Raw genomic sequence first — 22,817 nt, 5'->3', positions numbered from 1 at the left:
ACCCCAACCCCCCGGAGCCCCCTCCCACCTCCAACCCCCTTGGCCCCAGCCCAGAGCCCGCACCCCCTCCTGCACTGCAACCCCCTGCCCCAGCCCAGTGAAAGTGAGTGAGAGTGGGGGAGAGCGAGCAACAGAGGGAGGGGGGATGGAGTGAGCAGGGTCGGGCTTTGGAGAAGGGGCAGGGTTGGGGTCTCTGGGGCGGGGCAGGGGGTGGAGCAAGTGTGTCTGGGTTTTTGTGATTAGATGATTGGCAACCCTAGTCCCCACTGATGCTACTGTGTCACATCAGCAGAGAGCTGTTTATCCAATGTATCATTGGGCTCTTCTGGGATGGGGGTGGCAGAGACCCCCCAATACAAAGCTCTTTGCGGGGTCAAGTGGGGCCACACACAGCTTTTGGTGGCAGGTTGCAGAAGAATTTCCCGCTTCAGCTCTGTTTAGGTGGATGGTGTGATCTGGGAACCTTCCCCTGTACTGCTCCCGTTGGCTAGAATAGCAGGCATAGGGATAACTGCTGATAGTCTTCAGGCTGGTTGGGATCTTCTTGCTCCTTAGTCCACTGCTCCGTTTTTTTGGTGGGCTCAGGTATGTCCCTGGAGGAGGGAGATCTCACATCTAGCCACCCCTGAATAGGGCTGTGTGTGTGGAACCAGACAAGTTAATATATTGTGGGAGACACCGAATTATTTCTTTAGTGGGGTGAAGGCCCAGCATTCATTGATTTATTGGGCAGCATTTATTGGGGCACAAAGTTCAGCTGCTGCGAGACCAAAGGCTTTAGGCCCAAGCAGTGGGGGTCCCCAGACAAAGGAAGACAGAGTAGGATGGGGAGGGGGCTATAGAGTGGTATTGCACTTGGTGCTGGTGTATTTCAGCCTGGCACGTAGTAATACTCCTCAGGCTGGTAGGTGCTGGCCACATTTTTTTCAAGATCTGGGTACATCTAGTCATCCGTCAGTCCAAGAAGTGGATTTATAATCTCCTGAGAAGAAAGCAGCTCTATTTAACACTGCTTAGTGTAAACTTTGAATCACTGAAGATGGTTAAGAGTTGTTATGTATATTCAGTAAGTATATTTCTACATGGAGCTGGTTGCTGTTGGTAACAATAATAAGGAAACATTTAGGAATAGAAATATCTAGGGCAAGTGTTTATAAGTTACAAGAATGTATGGATTTATTCAGCAGTTTATCAATAATTAGTGGAGGAGTTTTGCTCTGCTTTCCTTTGAGCTGGGATTCTAGCGCTACCTCTTAGTATTCAAAAGAATTTTTCACAAAGAGTATTTTCCCATTTTGTCATCTCTAACCTTTACTTTTGAGCCCTTACCCCTGGTTCAGGCACTGAAAAGTTAAGAAGAGTTTCTTATATCAGAAAATATTTTCCCTTTTTTGTTACTCTTTTCTGACCAGCTGAGTGCTGGTGTGAGTCACTATTTCAAGAGTTCTAATGTTTTCATTGGCTGGGTTAATGGTGACAGAGGTACAGCTCGTGCATACCCACTTGTTAATTATCTATCTTCTCTTTATGGATTAGAGAAGAATTAAAAGGGTTCCATTTTTGGTTTTGAAACAATCTATTTGATTGTCATAAAAGGTAAAAATCTGATGAGTCTTTCACTGAAGTTGTCAACTGATAACATCAATAAGGTTAGTAGAGCTGATCAAAAATGCAGAGAAATTTTTGTAGACATTTCAAATTTTTTAAAATTTCCAATTTCTCTGTCAGTGAAAAAGGCAGAAAATGTTTCTTGAAAAATTTTTACAAAAAATTGTCTTAGAAAATCATTTTTTTGACCAGTTCTAATAAGTCGTATTGACAGACTATAATGAACCTGATCCTGCAGTTGACAGCATTTGGGCTGACTGTTGTGTCCTGATGGAGCTCCACTGAAGTCAGTGTCTCTACTCACAGGTACAGGAGTCCATCTGCATGCTCTCAGTTGCAGATTGGGGCCTACAAATGTAATTTTTTCTATTAAACTGGATCCCATAGAAACAATATTTAGGAATAATACTATATCCCAGCTATTTTCAGTGCTTATAGTTAGTGTGCTAACTAATCCTTTGTTTGTCCATTAACCATTAGGAAAGGAATGGTACTTGCTGCGTTTAGAACTTACTGTGACAGATGTGAATGACAATGCACCTGAATGGGCCATGGATCCTTTCCCGTTCTTGGCCGTGGTATCTCCTAAAGCTGCAGCAGGTACTAACGTGTATAAGCTTCTTGCTGTGGATGGAGATGAAGGGGTCCATGGAGCTGTAGAATACTTTCTCTTGGAAGGTAAATTAAAAGGATATGTACACGCACGTACACATACACAGAATCACTACCCTGGCTTCTTCCTCTCCGCTCCCATGTCCTTCTGACAGAACTCATCCTGTGGATCTCCTGTAGCACAAAGTAAGCTTGAAGTACAGACTCACTGATAACCTCTCATCTACTGGAGGGGCTCTCAGGAAACTCCAGCAATAGTTTAAAACTGGCCACCTTTAGCAGAGGGCTGTGGCAGCACTGCCCATCCCCAGCGATGAATTGGTTTCTCTGGGGTAGCCATGCATGTTTTTCCATATGGCAGTTTCTAGTGGGAGTTTTTCTCCCAATTTTACTCCAGTCAAAATTTTCCTGACAACAGTCTCTGGGTTTATATTTCTGCTTAGGTGGAGAAGACAGATTTGAGGTCGAGAAGGACAGTGGTTGGATTAAAACAACAGGTTTGCCACTAGTGAAGGACAGGGAATACCTAATGACTGTGTTAGCAGTGGATAAACTTGGTAATAAAGGGTCTCCTGCTTCTGTTTCTGTGATTGCGGGGCTTCGACCACCACAATTTACCAACATATCATATATTGCATATGTTCCTGAAAACACGCTCCAAGGAAAATCGTAAGTACCAGTTAAAAGTCATACTAGTACCAGTTAATAGCAGGGGTTATAGCACAGACTACTAGCTTAACCTTGATATCATCACCCAGAAGCCTTCACGTTATTTGCAGTTTGCAAACAGATATGATGAATGGCTATTAGTTATCTTGGAGAAAGGAGTATCTAAGATAGATATAGTTTGATTTGTTGTGTAGTCATCATTTTATGTGGAAAAGTAGTGGTGAAGAATGAGATGTTCATATTTGTAAAGGATGTTAGTAATAATAGATAGGAGAAACTGGTTGTGCCTATTTTTAAAAATGACCTCAAAGACAAATTAGAAGCATTAAACAAGAAGGGAAAATATTCTTTATGTATTCTTCCAGTTCAGGATCTGTGTTGATGTTTGGAAAAGTGACAAGTTCCTCACATGAAAACCAGAAAAAGCAAAAGGCTGTGAATGCTGCTTTCCTTACTGGGCAAAAATGAAGATACCACAAAGCTTGGTCATTTGATTTTCCATTCTGTTGTCTTATCATGCCAGTGTACATGTCACCAAAAATTCTGACATCATAATTTGCGCAGAGTAAGCCCCCTGGCGGACTGGGCCAGTTTGTTTACTTGCTGCGTCCGCAGGTTCGGCCGATCGCAGCTCCCACTGGTCGCGATTCGCCGTCCCAGGCCAATGGGGGTTGTGGAAAGTGGCGCAGGCTAAGGGCTGTGCTGGCCGCCGCATCCCGCAGTCCCCATTGGCCGGGAGCAGCAAACCGCGGCCAGTGGGAGCCACTATCAGCCGGACCTGCGGACGCAGCAAGTAAACAAACTGGCCCGGCCCGCCAGGGGGCTTACTCTGGCAGGCCATGTGTCAAAAGTTGCTGATCCCTGGTCTAGCACAATGGGGTCCTGGTCCATGATTAGGGCTGCTAGGTGCTATAGTAATACAAATAATAAATAAAACAAACAAGATATGACCTATCACAACCTTTGGCAATACCTCAAAATTTCAACCACAATATCAGATCTTCTGAAAGAAGTCATTGCCAGCAGTATGCAAGTATTCAGGAAGAAAGTACTCATATAAACTGAGATGTACCAATCTCTGCAAATCCTCATGGGATGATTTCTGTGCTATGAATGGTACAAAAATCCAAACTGGAAAAGATTGTATAAATATTGCTCACAGAGAATGATTATGAAACTCATAAGGACCCACTTCTGAATGCCTATATCTTAAAGGAACAGAAAACACTGTGCCTATGTTGTGTAGGCAAAATTGGCAAATACACAAATAACTGGGTATTTAATTGCATTTGCACACCAACATTTGGTGTATATAAAAGCATTAAAGCTATTGCATGCTGAAATGGGAGCGCTGAAAACAAGTGGCTGTGCCCTCGGCATTATCAAAAAGCATTTGTCCCAATCTAAGAGAGCAATTGCACTTTCTATAGGATTAGAACCAAACCATACCCACCACCTTAGTAACGTATTTGCAATGGAATCATTAATAATTTATTGAAAGGTATAATGTGTTTATTCGCCATTTCATGCAAATCAAGGGCCTCATCCTGCTCTTCCTTGGAGCTTGGGGGAATCTTCTTTCACAAGGCTCTTAGCACCTTGCATGATCAGGCAACAAATGGCTGAGGGATGTATTTTCTATTTGAAATACTCAAAATGTTTCTTTTGTAATTTTTCTTCTTTTAAATTTGTATTAAATATCTACAAAGTTAAAGATGGTCACAAACCTCAACACAATCAGCACTGACAGCATGCACCAACACAAAGATCAAATTGAGAATAAATATTTTTGAAAATGTTGTAAGACAACATTACTTACTTTTGCAGATCAAGAGGTTTTCAAAATACAAATAAAGTTCACATCCACAGTTCTGGGTGTTTATTTTAAAGGAATTGAACTTTGAAGGTTCTCCCATATAAATATATTGGCCCCTATTTTAAAAAATGATATGGGCCACTAGTAGCTCACTATGAGTGAGTGAAGTAGTGTGCTACTTTGACTCTGTCCCTTTCCCAGTAAAGTCAGTACATGACCCCCATCGATTTTATTGGAAACAGGATAGTAGATTTAAAGAATCTCACTTTTATCTTTTAAGGTCCTTCATATGGCCTTATATCTTAAATATACTGTATTACTGACCTGCTTTTTCCTTTTGTAGCAGCTAGCTCTTCAAACATTAAGATCCTCTGATCAGGACAGGAAATTAACTGTTTCCTTATTAGGCTAAATCCTTTGGCTCTTGATTTAACTTTATTTCCCTAACTGAAAATCATTGCAACATGTTGTCATGGCAGACTAAGCAAATTCAGTAAAAACTAAAACAAAATCCTCCCTTTATAGCCTGGCTGGATTTTTAATCCTTAGTATATCATATTCCCTTAGTATATCATATTCTAGCTTTTACCTGTTTTGCCTCAAGATAGCAGGTCTGAGGAGCATTTTATAAAAATAGCATCCAGTCCTGTAGTCTTGAGATACAATCCTCATTTACTACAGTGAGTTTTGCTTACATCAGGCATGCAGGACTGGGTTTGCAATTTATTGCATTTTTGCCATATTCTGGTATTTCATAATTCTAATATTCAACATCACAATATTAGGAAAATAAATATAAGAGGTTTATTTTTGTGGATAAGAACGTCAGAGAGGAAAATGGTAATTTTGTGTTGATGTCTTTTCTCTTCGCTTTTTGCTTTTCATTTTGATCCAGATTTCTTACAGTCTCTGCTTTGTCATATCAAAACAATTCCCTGAGCTACAATTTGCTAACTAATCCTAGTGGCCTGTTCAGCATCCGTCAGGTGACAGGAGAGATCAGCTTGACTCGAAGTGTGGATTATGAGAGTGACCAGCACCAATACTTGCTTCTGATCGGAGCAACAGAAAGCCAAGAGCAGTTTAGCAGTGTAGCTGAGGTAACACCACATCCTTCTGCTTTGATCAGGACAGCCATGATTTTCCTGCACTTTATCCAGGTTCTTCCAGATTCTTCATAGCTTTAGTTCCCATCCCCTCCTTTCTACCTCACATTCTGTCCCACTGTACTCCTAGTCTTTGTGTTGTGTCCTTGTCTCTGGTTGAGGCAAGAGCCCATTAATGCTGCTCCTGAAACGATCCATTCATGTAAGATGCTTCCTTCCTCTTCAGAAGCTGAGTTTACTGACTCTGCACAATTCCCAGCCCTTGCCTGCTCAGAGGGGAAGAAATATCACCAGTCCAGAACTGATGCCAGTATCCTTGTTCTAAACTGGCGTACAGAGCATGGTGTATATTCTACAGCATTTTCATTTAAAAAGCAAAGAATATGAATACAGAATGATTTTTAGCTTAAAGAATGGGGAACAATCATATAAGAAATGAAGGAATGCATATATTGTATCTACAAGACATCAAGTCACAGTACTCTTAAAAGCCTTTCTAAAGGTGAAAAAATCATTGAAATACAGATATAGCAGAAGTGTACATATATTATTTATTTATTAGAGACCAGGAACTTGTGCTAAGCGCTGTACAGTCATGTAACAAAGACACATTCCCTGCCCCAAAGAGCTTACAATTTAAGTATAAGATGCGAGACAGCGGGGACACAATAAAAACACAGGTGAACACAAGGAAACAATGAGATGACATTGGCCAGCATGGTAAGCAGAGGTCTGAGCATACAGTCTGCTGATAACCTTTGTTGATTGTTTTAGGCATCTCAGCAGAGAAGAGTTTTAAGATAGTATTTGAAAGAGGACAATGAGGTGACTTTGTGAATACATAGTGTGTGATTCTAATTTTACTTACAATCTCTTTACACTGGTGTAGCTTCATTGGCTTCTGTGGAGTTACTCCTGATTTGCATTGGTCTAAGTTAGAGGAGAATTAAACCCATAATATTTGTTTTAGGGGAATGAAAACATTTTATAATACCATTAGGAGTCAGAATTTGACCTCTAGTCCATATTTTTACCTCCTGATTTACACCAGTGTCTTTGAGTTCAAAATCTGGTCTCAGCAAATTTATACTGTTAAAAGTGTAATATGCTTGGCAGAAGAATTAGTTGCTTTAGTATTTACAGTGGTAGAAATAATAAAAATGTATTGCAAGATGCACTAGTGAAAAAGAATGCTAAGAAAACAGAGAATCCATTGGCCCTGTAATTAAATAGGAAAATAACAGTCAATGTCCATGAGGAAAAAATGGAAAAATCTTGCAGTAGAAGAATTTTTGGATATGACAGTTGTGACTACTTAAGAATTTCTGTCTAACATAAAGACAGTTCTCAGCAGGAAATGAACAATCTAAAAAAATGGCTTTTCCTATGGGCTATAGCTTCTGAAATCCTCTAAGATGATTATTTTTGGAAAATCCTTGCATCAGATATATCTATACCAGTGAAGACATTGCTCTGATCCTCTTTGATACTACTTAATGCTCTCATCTCTTCCATTCAGGTTTTGGTTGTAATCACAGATGAGAATGATTGTGCCCCAGAATTCCAGCAGTCAATCTACAGCAAAGACAATGTTCCTGAAACAGTTCCCATGACAACTGTACTTCTGCAAGGTTAGCACTTTAAAATCTATTCACTACAGTCAGTATGAGAATTGTTTTCTGCTGCTAATTAGAATTTTCCCTCTGAAGCACCAAGCCGTCAATTCTAGGGTGGGATGCGCAAAAGCTTTGAGGAGGTACTTGGCACCTTGCAGAATTGGTTCACAAGCATAAACTCCTCTGCCCTGTGCACAGCTGAAAGAAGCTGGGAGAGGGAGGAGAAAGGAAGGAAACAAATCTTTTCTGTAGGATTATGAAGTGGCAGTGCAGATGCTGTGGCTGCTATTACATCCTTAGAGTTGCAGTAGCCCAGCAGCTGCTGTGTCTGTTTCTGAAGGATGGAGATGGTCAGAAGTTGTGAGTCCATCAACCCATCTCTTGTGTGCACCTTTGGAACCACCCTGTGCACTGGGACAGAGGGAATCCTCATGGAACACAGCTCCATGATGCACAGAGCCTCTGTGGGCTGTCCACATGCTGTATCCTCCCCATCCCATTCCACTGAACTACACCAGTTCTCCTGTATTCAGGGCCTTTTGCATGTATGCATTTGTGTTTAGGTGAGTGAGGGGAGCAAAATTTTGCCAAATAACCAAATAACTCCCTTTTAAATTATGCAGTTCTGTGTAATGCATGAAATGGCGAAAAAAAATCAAAGTATTTATATAAATAAGGGCAGAGTCTGGAAGAAAAGCAGATTTACATCAAAATAAACAATTGAATTTGTATTTAAGGCTATTCCTTCAGTTAAGTTTTCCTACGATTTGAAAAAGTATACACAGGTTAAAATAGCAAATTATTAGATAATTTAAAACTGATCTCTTGAATGGGAAATGAAATTTATAATCTAGTAATGTGTTATTTTAGATTGTGTATTTAAGAACATATTTAATTTTATACATGAGTAGTCTATTTGAACTCTGTACGACCACTCTTGTATATGAAGCTAATCATGTGTTTGCAGGAGGCAAGCCTGCTGGGGACAAAGTAAATTTGGGTGAGTGGTGCAAATCAGGTGGGCATGAGAATATAAGTACCTACATAGGAAGAAGACTTTTGATAGTAGAGGGCTATTTAGCAGACAAAGGCATAACAATGGATGGAAGTAGCCAAGCCATTGAATGCCTGACTCTGAAGGATTACTTGTAGATATAAATATTGAGTGTTGAAGTAAAAAATGTGCTTTTTTTACAGCTTGTTTTCAAACCATAGTTAATCAGTATGAAATATGCTATATCCTATACTACTTAAAAAGTTATTTCAAGCACCACCTGTTAAAATAAATGTTATTACTGTTATTTTATGCCATTCATTAATTTGTGTATTAAAGTTTTTATCATTTTAATCCTTAGACCTTAATCTAGGAATTGTCTTTTTCTTCTGTTTTAATAGTGACAGCCAGCGACTGTGATTCAGAAGAAAACGCTGAAATATTATATTACACTTTGAGTCCAGATTTTAGCATTTCTTCAGATGGTACTATCTTCCCAGCAACACAGTTGGACTATGAGCGGCCCAGCCATCTTTATGAATTTATAATTATGGCTGTAGATAAAGGAGAAGAGCCAAAGACTGGGACAGCAACTGTTAGAATCCGTGTTTCAAACATGAATGATGAAGCACCCGAGTTTTCTCAAACAATGTAAATATATAAGACGTTTTTAAAACTCTGAAAATATTGTTCTTATATTTTTACATCTTGACATCCCTAAGTTATCACAGGAACTGAGACATGCTCAGAGGGCCAGCCCTTCACCTGGTTTAAATTGGCATAGCTTCATTGAAATGAGTGGACTTACGCTGATTTACACTATACAAGGATTTAGCTCATAAATTTCATACTCCCAGTAAAATGAGTCCTTAAGTTTGGTTCCTAATCACAGAATTTAGAGATGATTTCAAAAGATTGTGGGAAACATTCTTCATTGATGAATCTGAATAGTCCGAGTTAGTCTTGAACCTTCTTCTGGTTCTTTCAGCATATATGTGCTACCAGTTTAGAATTCCATAGGTTGATTTAAATTTAGACTTGCTCACTTAAACACACTTAGACTATACTCACCCTTACTTATCACCTCTGAATTTGGTAGTAAATCTAAGCTGGTGTAATTCACATATCATGTCCAGAAGAGACAAGTGAAGCAAGAAAAGAAATGAAGAGTAGCATATAAAAGCATGTATGCTAAAGTAAGCTTCCCCTTCCTTATATCTTCTTCCAGCTCCTCACCATATAAATCATACCAACATAGAATCTTTTACATTCACTCACACGTTGGCAAATCTGAGGAAGTAAGACTAATGGGGTCTGAGTCCAACTTATACATCCTTAAACATTCCTACAGAATTTGGTCCTGTGAGTCATCATTCTTTGTAGGATAGCTACTTCAAATGGTAGCAACAAAATTAGATTTTTTTAAAATGGAGATCGACCTGAAATGGTGTCTCATATCCAACATCTCCCTCCCTGAGTTTTTGTTTTTAATATTTGAATTCCTGTATCCAAATGCTCTTCAGGAGTCCTGGTTTTGGATCAGATCCAAAACTAGAAGTCTTTTTTCTGGATGTATCCCAATATGTCAGAAATCTCATGAGATAAGCTGCTGACAAAATTTCCATTAATATAAGCAGGAACAAGAATGAGTCATTAATCTGTAGTGCAAAAAGTTCAAGCTTGTAAATTTTATAAAAAAATATTTTATTTCCTAAAAATTCTTATTGGGAAGTTTTGCAGGACTTCATCATCAGTCTCAAAGTGAACAAGTATGTCTGTATAGGTTGCAATCACTGCTCCATCTGAAAGAATTCTTTACTCTACACGTGCTAGATAACTTACATTTGTAATATACTTTATGTTAGTGGGAGAAAACGTATCAACTAGAAGTGAGAACTCACATTATTACAGGGAAGGTGTTGGAGACTATTCCTATCCCTGCTCCCCACTTCCTGCCCTGCACAAGTGCTGGCCAGAATCCTAATGGATACCACAATCCTTACTCCATGCTGGAGCTTGCGTGAGTACTAATTGTCTGAAAGGTGGAGGGTGGGTCAGAGATAGCCAGGGTTGATCAGAGCTGGCTGTGTGGGCAGATAGCAGGACAGGATATCCTTTCCAAGAGTGGTGGAGCTACTGCTTTTCATTTACTCATAGTTTAGCGGTTTGGGGGGGGAGGTTTGGTTTTTTCTTTTCTTTTTGTTTTTTGTATTTTGAACAAAAATCCTAGTGTACTCTAAACCGAGTCAGAGCTCGGATGGGAAAAACTGGTGATAATTTCACCGAGTGGAAGTTGAGGGATGACCCCAAATGTGAATGTGGAGAGCCTAGACAAACACTTGGACACAGCCTGGTACAGTTCCCTCTGTCAACATCTTGCACTCCCGAGGAGCTATTTGAGATAAGTGATGACACCAGGTCTTGGTTGTGGTTTTGGAGTGATAAACTATGATGATGACCCCTGTACCCTGGTCCTATGTATAACGTGTGGTACATTATAACCTGACATTCATATGTCCATTCTCCGTTTGTTCTGTGTGTGTGTAGATAAAATGGTGAAACCCACATTTCACCCAAATCCTTGTTGAAGGTAAACTTTCTTTTTCCTAGAAGTTTGCAAGGGAAATCCACTAAAGGGAAAAGCAGAAAGAGTCTGTTGATTGATTGATTTGATGTCCAACTTTTATTGTTTCACTGGTTAACAAGGTAGAATATCTCATCAGCTTAATTGCATTATTCATTAAACTATAAACCTCTACATTACATTTAAACAGTCAACAAATGCTGCTCTAAAACATACATTCAGTTGTACATATATTTTAATTTGACTTTTTCATCATATGTTGTAATTTCTCATTACAATTCTTTTTAACAGCTACCGGAGTTTTGTTTCTGAAGATGCAGGCCCAAATACGTTGATTGCTGCAGTCAGTGCTATAGACCCTGATGGTGATGGTGTGACTTATGACATTGTAGCAGGGAATCAAAAAGGAAACTTTGTTATTGACCCTCAGAAAGGTAACGGTAAATTTGCCATTGCTATTCTGTCTGCAATATTGAAAGTTTTCAGTTTATTTTCAAACACCAGCACGTTGAATTCAGTCTCTAATAGCTAGCAACTGTAAAAATTATTTGGTGGGATATCCTGCTTTTGTTGAGCTGCTACAATACCAATAAGAGTATGCGGTAAAAAATAATCTAACTCTTCTACCTTTACAATCCATCCTTCCTTCCTTAACTCGGGTTTAATGTATATCATTTTCCTAACAACTTTATAACATGCCTGGCTGTTTGTTCACTGCATTGTCTGTTTGAATCAGTCAACAGAGAGAGAATAGTTACCCAATCAGCAAACATATGCTGTGTCTCAGTTCCATAGTTACCAAAGCATTCAGCCAAGGAACTGGAAAACATGCTATCTAGGAAATGAATGACTTATGTTCCTAAAAATTATATTCCAAAAATTGGTGTGGGATTTGAATTGCCATGAAGAGCTTTGTGCCATGTGCACTGTGTTGATCTGACATTGAATATATGAGTGGCTGTTTTCTTGGTCGCTAACATTCTTGTCAAAAAGACAAAATGATGTCAGAAAGTATAACCTGTATACTGTGATGTGCAAAGATATTGCACTATACTGTCTGATTTAGCATATGCTGGTATAGATGCATACTGTGCATGTTAAGACCTCATCATGCAGTCCTGAAGTAGGCAAAAATCTTGTTGACTTGTTGGAATGGGCCAAATGAAGGACTGAATAAGGACTGCAGGGTCTGTGGTTTTGCATTATTGAGGACAGCATTTTATTGAACTGAATAGTACCATATCCAGTACTTATAATGCTGACATAGCCTTAAGTCCTCCTTGTACTGGCACTGTCCATTCACTTAGAGCTTGTTTATGCCCAGAGAAGAAAAGGGCACAAGGAGTCTCCTTGCCAATTGTGCATCCAATGAGGGACCAGACACAGTGTGGTAGTCCTTGTGCTCCCTTAGGTGAAATTCACCTCTTGAAGAGAGCCAGCATACATGTTTTATTAGCAAAGAATGAAGCTGAATGAAGGTTAAATTGAACAAGTAGAACTTTATTAAACCCTGTTCACTGCTCTGTCCATGTGGCTGCATTGCTTCCAGTCCAGCTCCTTGCATTCCCTGTTTTCCTGGTGTTCCCTTGATAAAAGTCACTGCAGGAAACCTGGGCCCTCTGACTCCATTTCCACTGATCATGATACATCTTCCCTGTTTTATAAACATTTTATATAAACATTAAAAACATAGCTTGTGCCCAGAGCCCCACACATGTTCTTTCGGACAGAGATTGCTAACACATATCTGAGTTGAAGTCTCCTCTTTACCACAGATTCAGATGGTTTCATAGTCTTCCAAATAGTTTGGTCTCCTCAACATGTCACCATACCGGGAGTGACCTATCTCTGTCCCACTGACTCCAAGTCTGGCAAACTATCTGTCTTTGCAGTCTCCTCCTTTCTGGTGGTTTTCCGTCTCTCTGTTCTGTGATAACCGCTGTATCTCTGTAGGCTCTCTCTGGGCTGCTGGCTCATAAGTGCTTCCTGTTCCTTTGAATATATAGATTCTAAGGCCAGAAGGGAAAATTGTGATCATACAGCACAGGCCATAGAACTCCCCCAAAATAATTCCTACTTCTTTTAGAAGAACATCCAATCTTGATTTAAAAATTGTCAGTGGTGAAGAATCCACAACCACCTGTTCCACTGGGTAATTACTCTCACTGTTAAAAATGTATGCCTTATTTCCAGTCTGAATTTATCTATCTTCAACTTCTGGTCGTTGGATTGTGTTTTACCTTTCTCTGCTAGATTGAAGAGCTCATTATTAAATATTTGTTCCCTGTGTAGGTATTTATAGACTGTTATCAAGTCACCCCTTAACCTTCTCTTTGTTAAGCTAAATAGCTTGAGCTCCTTGAGTCCGTCACTTGTCTCTCTTCTGAAGTCACCTCATATGATGTGAATCCCACTGCACCCCTTGCAGATCCTTTAGCCCATTCCTTCTGGTGTCTCTCTAATGGGTGGATACCCACAGGAGTGCCTGTCTCCAGGGCTGGTAGGTTCTTAGCTGACCTGTTGTACTCTAGTGCTGCTTTTTCTGATTGTTGGCCATCTCCTCTCAGTGTTATCTCTATACTTCAGGCTGGAACAGGTCTCCTTTCACTGGTGCCAGGGCTGCCCAGAGAGGGGGGCAAGTGGGGCAATTTGCCTTGGGCCCACAGGGGCCCCCATGAGAGTTTTCAGGGGACCCCAGGAGAGTTTTCAGGGTTCCCCAGGAGAATTTTTGGCGGCACTTTGGCGGCGGGTCCTTCAGTGCTGCTGAACACACCTGGAGTGAAGGACCCACCCCCAAAGACCCACCACTGCGTCTTCCGCTCCGGGTCTTCGGCGGCAATTTGGCGGCGGGGGTTCTTCCGCTCCATGTCTTCGGCGAAGTGCCCCGAAGACACAGAGCTGTTGAAGACCCCCTGAATCCTCTGGGTGGCCCTGACTGGTAGCGGAGTTTTGTCCTTCTCCCCATCATTGCCTGTGCTGGACTGTTTTGGCACCCCTGTGTTGGGGTATTCCTGTGTACCAGAATGCTGAGGATCTGAATCACAAGGCACAGTCTTGTGTAACAGTCCCTTAGCTGTTTTCATAGCTGATTCCACCTTGGCTGGGGAGGAGGTGTGGTGCTTCAACTCCCATTTGCTTGCAAATTTCTTGAATTTTTCTGAGGCAAATTGGGGTCTGTTGTCAGGGGATATAGTGTCCAGAATGCCATATCTCACAAAGCGGGCCTTCAGTTTGTCAATCACCACCTTATTTTTTGTATCAGGAAAGGCATTGACCTCCCAAAAATTTGAATAGCAGTCCATAGTAATCAAGTATCGCTTTTCATTGAAGGTGAATAAGTCTGCTCCCCCCTTTCCCCATGATTGGGTGGACAGCTCTCATATGACAAGCAGGTGTCATGCCCTACTATCAAGAAGTGTAGTTGTGTATATGTTCCCGGCCAGTAAACACACTCTTGGACCTGCTTAAGACAGCTGTCAAAGCCCAGTTGTGAGGTGTGTATTTTTTGTATGACATCATTACATAATGAGGAAGGGACAACAGCTCTCTGCCCTTGAAATATAATTCCACCCTGCACACTCATCTCATCTTCAATCTGAAAATGTTGTTCTGCTCCGACTGGTACTTGGCTTTTGTCTTCTGGCCTCCCTGTTAGTATCACAGTCTTGACTGCCTGTGGTTGGATGTCCTTTTCTGTAGCCTCTTTGATTTCTATCAGCTTTGCTGTTGAAACTGGGGAGATAGTGCAGCATGTTAATGGTTTTAGTGTCCTAATTCCCCTCTCCCAACTCACTGATGCTGTGTATATATGCCTCGATATCCGCTAACACCAGTAGTCATTCGGAACAGTATCTGATCTCTGTCTGGTAGTGCTGAAGTTGAATCAACATGTGCTGCAATCTCTCTGGAGCACTAAGAAGAGGCTTTGCTATGATTGTCTCTAGGGGAGTGTGGTCTGATTGCACTATTATTGAGTTGCCATAGATGTACTAATGGAATTGCTGGACTCCAAATACAATAGCCAGAAGTTCTTTTTCTAATTGGACATGCCCCTGTTCAGTCTCTGACAGGGCTCTGTTGACATAAGCAACTGGCTGCTCCTGCAAAAAACTATACCCAGTTCTTTCTCAGAGGTATTACACTGGAGTGTCAATGTTTCTTCTGGCTGGTGGTACTTCAGGACAGGGGAATCTGTTATCATTTGTTTCAGCACGTCAAATGTTTACTATTGGGTACCTCTGAGCGTTAGTCAACGTCCTGCATTGTGAGCTGATGTATGGGTTCTTCTTCTGCAGCCAGGTATGGATAGGACTTGGACAGAAAATTTGTCATTCCAATAAAGTGCCATACCCGTTTCACATCCACTGGAGCTGGCATAGCTCTGACTGCCTTGATCTTGTTGGATTCTGCTTTGAGACCCTCTGCTGTGAGCAGATGTCCAGTGTATGTCATCTCACACTGTTTGAGTCACATTTTTTTCTGGGTTGAGTCTTATGGTCTTGTCTCTACATCACTGAAGAAAAGCTTGTAGTTTTCTGTCATGGTCTCATTCAGTTTCTGTATCATTGCTCCCTTTGCCTACAATGAAGATCTGTTCTGCAGTTATTTTCATCCCAGGCAATGCGTCCAGCACTTAGGTGAAATTTCTCTAGAACATCTCTGGTGATAAGCTTATGTGCATTGGCATGCACAGCCATCTGTACCAACCAAGTTGGGTTGCAAAGATTATCATCATTCTTGACTGTTTATCCAAGCTTATGTGCCAAAACTACAAAGATTACAGATCGTAAAGATTCTGGCTTTGGAGAGTTCTATCAAGATGTCATCAATTGTTGGCAATGGATAGTGACATCTTTACTTGCCTTGTTCAGTGGCTTTGGGTCTATGCTGATGTACAGTTTGCCTCTTGGCTTCTTTATCACCCCTATGCTGCTTACCAAGGCTATATTGGCCTCTACAGAAGCTGATATACCCCTGCTCTGCCAACTTTTGAGCTCCTTGTATACTGGATTACATACTGCCACTGGAATTTTCCTTTGTGGTAAGCACAGCTTTCACTCTGGGGCCTACTTCCAGTTGCAGCTTTCCTTTGAGGCACTTGTCACCTTTGAAAACATCCCCATATGCTTCTGAAATGGTCTCTGTTGTCCATGAGACTCCTTTTGCTTCTTGCGCTGCAGCTGTAAAATTCTGATGCTGCACCCTGATCAGATCCATGGCTTATCAGATCCATGGCTGTATTCCCTTGCATGTGCTTACATGCCATCACCACAAACGTCAGTGGGTACCATCTGTTATATTTTGGGGTAGTTACTAAGTCACATTTTGCTACAGGCTGCGTTATGTACATTATTGTACTGTACATTATTAAATTGTGTTTGCTCTTTGTAAGGGGTGTGTTTGAGTCCAGTTCACCCTGAGGAATCACACTGTAGGAAGCCCCGCACATGGCATTTCCCTTTTACGACCGATGCATGCGCGGAAGTTGCTATTGTCCCTTGTTGCTTTGCTGAACCTAATATGCTCTCAGACTCAAGAAGAGAGTCATGGTGTCATCACCACTGTCTGGTATGCCATTCCCCTCATGTACAAATCTGACTGAATCCTTCTGAGACTTCCTGTGCTCCTGCATGCCTTGCTAAAATGGTTCATCTCGCCCCATTCCTTGCAATGCTCTCCTAGTACATGGCACTTCTCCTTTACCTGCTCATGCTGTCTCCCACAACAAATGCTTCTTGCTATGGATGTGGTACCTTGGCTGCCTGCTTTCCTTTGCTGTTGTCTCCCTGCATGTACTGAGCGGGTTGTAGTGCTTCCTAGGGCTTTCATTCTTTATCTTGAAGCTTCTGCTGCATGCCCCATGTCTAAGCATTGTCTAATACGAGATTGCCTTCCCAGAGCAGATGCTCCACAGGTGGTGATTCCAAGTGCCACAGACTATCCTGTCCTGAATTAGTGACTCTGTCAAGTAACCAAAATTGCATGTAGAAACCAATGTGCATAAACCCTTCATTGGCATGGATGCATGTCCTCTGGAATGGTGGTTGAAGCATGAATGGACATATGAATCTTTAGCACATCTGGCATGTAAATATCTTGCGACGCTGGCTACAACAGTGCCATTCGAGTGCCTGTTCTCACTTTCAGATGACATTGTAAGCAAGAAGCAGGCAGCATTATCTCCTGCAAATGTAAACAAACTTGTTTGTCTGAGCGATTGGCTGAACAAGAAGTAGGACTGAGTGGACTTGTAGGCTCTGAAGTTTTACATTGTTTTATTTTTGAGTGCAGTAAGTTTTTTGTACATAATTCTACATTTGTAAGTTCAACTTTCATGATAAAGAGATTGCACTACATTATTTGCATTATGTGAATTGAAAAATACTATTTATTTTGATTTTTACTATGCAAATATTTGTAATAAAATAATAATATAAATAATTAATAAAAATAATAATATAAAATGAGCACTGTACACTTTATATTCTGTGTGGTAATTGAAATCAATATATTTGAAAATGTAGAAAACATCCAAAAATATTTAAATAAATAGTATTCTATTATTCTTTAACAGTGCGATTAATCGTTTGACAGCCCTAATTAAACCTGATTTAACTGCTGTCAGAATGTGACCCTGAGTCTTTGCAAACTGTGAGCTCTGGCTGCTGAGCACAGGGAAGAAAGCTATAATAGATCCTTCTGTTCAAATCTGTTCATTTCGCTGTCATAGGGTTTCACTTAGCATGAAAGTTTTTAATTTCAATGCAAATAGTGTTTTTGCAATATTAATGTTACAGTTCTGAACATATTTCAAACTTAACAGAAATGTTCCAAAAATATATGCCATTTAACATGCTGCAAGAAACTGCTGCAAATCTGGGGACTGAACCCATCCCAACTTCAGATGGGAGTTGCAGGCTCTTAGGGACAGAATTTAAAGGTATTTAGGCGCCTAAAGATGCAGAGGCATCTAGTGGGATTTTCAAAAGCACTTGACTCCCATTGATTTCAGTCAGGTGTTTCTGAAAATCCCAGTGACTATCTGCATCTTTACGTGCCTAAATACCTTCAATAATCTGTCCCTTAGCACCTCAGGCCCAGTCGGTACATGTGTGAGACTGTGTAGTGAATGCTTCCAGATTAGTTTTCTGTTGTCTCTGGAAGTTAATCTAGGTGCGACAGCTTTCTTCAGTAATATATTTTGGTTTTGGTTAGTTTGATGAAATTAAAAAGATTTATGCACTAGCCTACAGCGATTTAGTATAAGAGAATGTCAAAGAAATAGTCATACCCTTTTGTCACAGAAGTGCCAAGGTGAAGCTGAGCTATGTGTCAAAAATAAATGCTGAAGCAAAGACAAGACATTTGGAAGCAAAGTGAGTGACACTGATCCTGTGACAATTTCTATCATGCCAGATAAATAATAGACATGATTGATGGATGTTGGTGCAAAAGAGTGGCAGATGCTCACTGTACTTTCTCAGATGGCTGCAGTCTGATGTGCTTATATAATGGACCCTTCACATCTCTTACTCTGGCAGTCCCTTTGTGTCCTGCCTGGCAGATGTAGGGAGGGGATGTAGGGAGGAGCCGGCCATTTTGGTGGTGTTTAACGTGAGAATGCAGTAAATACACAATAACTACATTCATTGAAATAAATCCATATGAAAATAAACAGTATTATGATATAGAAATTAGCATACATGGTATTACATGTATAGTAATAAGTTGTATTATCCCCATATGGACAAATCCTGCCCTAGCCTCCACAGAGTACAGTGCAGCCCCAGAAATCTCACTGTATAATAGGGTATCTGTGTGTCAGATTATGGGGGGTAGCTCCTCTGGTTCTCCCTGCCTTGTTTGTGAGGGGTGCATAAGGGCCTACAGAGGCTATTCCAGATATTCTACTGGAGTAGCCTCCATGGAGTGGCTCCACAGATTCTCTGTGGCCTTTTGGGGTCAGGATTCCTCTTCCTACTGCATATCTATCATAGAATCATAGAATATCAGGGTTGGAAGGGACCTCAGGAGGTCATCTAGTCCAACCCCCTGCTCAGAGCAGGACCGATCCCCAATCAAATCATCCCAGCCAAGGCTTTGTCAAGCCTGACCTTAAAAACTTCCAAGGAAGGAGATTCTACCACCTCCCTAGGTAACGCATTCCAGTGTTTCACCACCCTCTTAGTGAAAAAGTTTTTCCTAATATCCAACCTAAACCTCCCCCACTGCAACTTGAGACCATTACTCCTTGTCCTGTCCTCTTCTACCACTGAGAATAGTCTAGAACCATCCTCTCTGGAACCACCTCTCAGGTAGTTGAAAGCAGCTATCAAATCCCCCCTCATTCTTCTCTTCCGCAGACTAAACAATCCCAGTTCCCTCAGCCTCTCCTCATAAGTCATGTGTTCCAGTCCCCTAATCATTTTTGTTGCCCTTCGCTGGACTCTCTCCAATTTATCCACATCCTTCTTGTAGTGTGGGGCCCAAAACTGGACACGGTACTCCAGATGAGGCCTCACCAATGTCGAATACAGGGGAACGATCACGTCCCTCGATCTGCTCGCTATGCCCCTACTTATACATCCCAAAATGCCATTGGCCTTCTTGGCAACAAGGGCACACTGCTGACTCATATCCAGCTTCTCGTCCACTGTAACTCCTAGGTCCTTTTCCGCAGAACTGCTGCCTAGCCATTCGGTCCCTAGTCTGTAGCTGTGCATTGGGTTCTTCCGTCCTAAGTGCAGGACCCTGCACTTATCCTTGTTGAACCGCATCAGGTTTCTTTTGGCCCAATCCTCCAATTTGTCTAGGTCCCTCTGTATCCTATCCCTGCCCTCCAGCGTATCTACCACTCCTCCCAGTTTAGTATCATCTGCAAATTTGCTGAGAGTGCAATCCACACCATCCTCCAGATCATTTATGAAGATATTGAACAAAACCGGCCCCAGGACCAACCCCTGGGGCACTCCACTTGACACCGGCTGCCAACTAGACATGGAGCCATTGATCACTACCCGTTGAGCCCGACAATCTAGCCAGCTTTCTACCCACCTTATAGTGCATTCATCCAGCCCATACTTCTTTAACTTGCTGACAAGAATACTGTGGGAGACCGTGTCAAAAGCTTTGCTAAAGTCAAGAAACAATACATCCACTGCTTTCCCTTCATCCACAGAATCAGTAATCTCATCATAGAAGGCTATTAGATTAGTCAGGCATGACCTACCCTTGGTGATCTACCCAGTGCCTGGCCTAGTTACCTGGGCTGGAGGTGGGTTTAGGATTTGCCCTAAGGTACAGTACTGTTACCTGATTGCAAAACTAAGACAGACCTAGCCTGTGGGTATTTGCAGCCAGCCTTAGACACAGCTCTAGGTTATTCTGTTATTAAGTGGGGGATTTGAATTTGGAAGCTGGCTCAGACTTTTGGGTTTCACTGGCAGAAATAATTTCACTCTAGGGGAAAAAAACGTCACTATCCCTGTAGCCAGAGTTAGGAGACTTGCAATTACAGTTTAAAGTTTAAAATTACAATTTAGAAACGGATTTAGGTAAATCAGTATAACCTCACCCCTACTTCCACCCCTGGTGGTCCAAATCCATTTAAGTCAATGCGAGACTTTCTGTTGATATCAATGGGTTTGGATCAAGCCACTCGCATGATGATATTAAATTAGATTAAGAATGTGTGTACGTGTAGTTACACCTGTTTAACTAAATTGATTTAAAATCACACCTTTAGTTAAATCAGTGCTACTTTTTGTGTAAATCAGTCATAAGTGGTGGTTAGTGCTAGAGGTGGGGGAATAATAATTATCAATTGGTGAAAAACAAGAAAGACAAACAAAATCTATTGTTACTGATCTTCCAGGATTAATCCGACTTCGCTTGGGCCCACTTCCTAAGCTTCAGGGGACAGAGTACATCCTTAATGTCACAGCTACTGATGATAATGCCTCTGGTGGGCCTCACTCTCTCACTAGTACAGCACTGGTCATCGTGGGAATTGATGATGTCAACAATAACAAACCTATATTTCAGAAGGTAAATACATTAGGTCATGTGTGTTATAACTTCAAAGGATAAGGTTTAGTGGGTTCAGTATGTCATATGTGAGGAGTTGTGTAGGCACAACTCCTAACCTTTTACTAAACAAAAATTGTCCTGATTGTCAAATTAATAGTTGTTTATATGCCACAAGCCATATCCCCAGCTCAGATAGGTAATATCTTTATATACAGCAGACTTGCTATAATAATCAAATATGCTTCTATAATGTATGCAGACTTCTTCCTTAATTGATTGGGAATTTGAGTCCAGATTTATGTTGAAGGACAGAGATTGAAAAGATTTTATGTTAAACTGTATTTTTAATTGAGTATTTATGTTTTTATTTTATTTTATTACAGTATTCATGTGTTATATCTATTGTTACATCCTTTAATATCTCTATTAAATACTGAATATAAAGAATTTAATGTACACGTTTTGTTCCTATGAGATATTGCAGTATAAACTGACATTGCTTTTTCTGCAATGCTGATTAACTTTAAAGTTTTCTTTGCTAAAACATTATGAGCCTGGTACTGCACCCAGATATATGGGTGGACACCATTGCATATTTTGCATTGTGAGCTACTCTTCCTGAGGTCATTAAGGATCAGGTGCAGTTAGTCTTCACCTATTCTTGGCAAAGCAATCTTGTATTGAAAGCTTTTTTTAAAAAAAAATTGACACTGCATTGCATTTAAATTGCAGCAGGGTGCACATTCTATATAAGGCATTAATTATCAGAGAAAAAGACACTTAAAATTAGAAGCATATGTGACAGCAGCAACTTTGTCTAAATATTTTGCTTGCTTGCAAGAAATAGGGCCACTAAGCATCTCCATACAGCTTAAAAATCACAAAGTAAAAAGTGAAGTTATGGATTATTCAAGATATATTCAGGAACAATAAATGTACATATCTCAGAATGTCTGAATAGTTTATTTATGTTAATTTAAGTAAAACGGCATGTGAAATGTTTGAGTATTTTCCCTAGTGTCAATATTATCGGGAACATGCTTCTGTGCTGGAGAACCAGCCTTCGGGAACATTTGTACTGCAGGTTGAGGCAACTGATGCTGATGAAGGAGCCAATGGTAGAGTGAAATATGGCATGATGCGTAGAGATGGTGCCTTACCAGCATTCAGTATTCATCCTGATACAGGTAAAACAAATCACAGAACCTTTTGGGCTACAGTCTGATCTTATTTACACTTGTGTAAATTAAGAGTAACTCTGCTGAAGTCAGTTACACCAGTGTGATACTGGTTTGAGTAACATGAGACTCAAGCCACTTGTTATATTGAAATAAAATATAAATATAGTGTGAACAAATCTTTCTCTGCTTTTAATTCGATAACTCTTCTGAACTTAACTAGAATTCATGTTATCTTTGAAGTATAGAAGTACTTCTTCAGTGTGATATGTCTATTTTTAATTAGTAAATAGATTTTAATTTTTTTTAATGTGCATTATCTGAAAATCAATTTATAAAATATGAATGACATATCCGAAGGACAGTTTCAAAAGTCTCTTTCAAAGAACAAAGAACTTCTAGAAACACCACCTCCCCCCCTAATTTTCAGTATTTTGTAGCAGAAAACATACTTAGCAAATTCACATTTTCCAGCATGAAAATCCAGGTTGGGATTCCAGTGGTGCAAAACATACAAAACGTGACAGATTCTGCAAAGACTTAAAAGTTGGATTCCTTTTGCACAACTTATTAATATAAGTTCCTCCCATTCAGAATTGTCTTGG

At 40.6% G+C, this 22,817-nt stretch overlaps 1 protein-coding gene across 1 annotated transcript in view; it reads left to right on the top strand.

Moving 5' to 3' along the window:
* Positions 1-2,092: 2,092 nt before the first annotated feature.
* Positions 2,093-22,817, top strand: part of LOC102947301 (neural-cadherin) — a 72,337-nt gene continuing 51,612 nt past the window's right edge. The window contains exons 1-8 of the mRNA XM_043526455.1: positions 2,093-2,286; positions 2,664-2,889; positions 5,601-5,805; positions 7,331-7,442; positions 8,823-9,072; positions 11,297-11,439; positions 20,880-21,052; positions 22,053-22,221. Coding sequence (XP_043382390.1) covers positions 2,160-2,286; positions 2,664-2,889; positions 5,601-5,805; positions 7,331-7,442; positions 8,823-9,072; positions 11,297-11,439; positions 20,880-21,052; positions 22,053-22,221 — 1,405 coding nt within the window. The 5' untranslated portion in view covers positions 2,093-2,159. The remainder of the gene's footprint in view (positions 2,287-2,663; positions 2,890-5,600; positions 5,806-7,330; positions 7,443-8,822; positions 9,073-11,296; positions 11,440-20,879; positions 21,053-22,052; positions 22,222-22,817) is intronic.

Source organism: Chelonia mydas, chromosome 12, assembly GCF_015237465.2.
Source record: "Chelonia mydas isolate rCheMyd1 chromosome 12, rCheMyd1.pri.v2, whole genome shotgun sequence".
In the NCBI taxonomy this organism is placed as follows: domain Eukaryota; kingdom Metazoa; phylum Chordata; order Testudines; family Cheloniidae; genus Chelonia; species Chelonia mydas.
The sequence above is the reverse complement of the archived record's forward strand: the minus strand, read 5'-3'. Positions and strand labels throughout refer to the sequence as shown.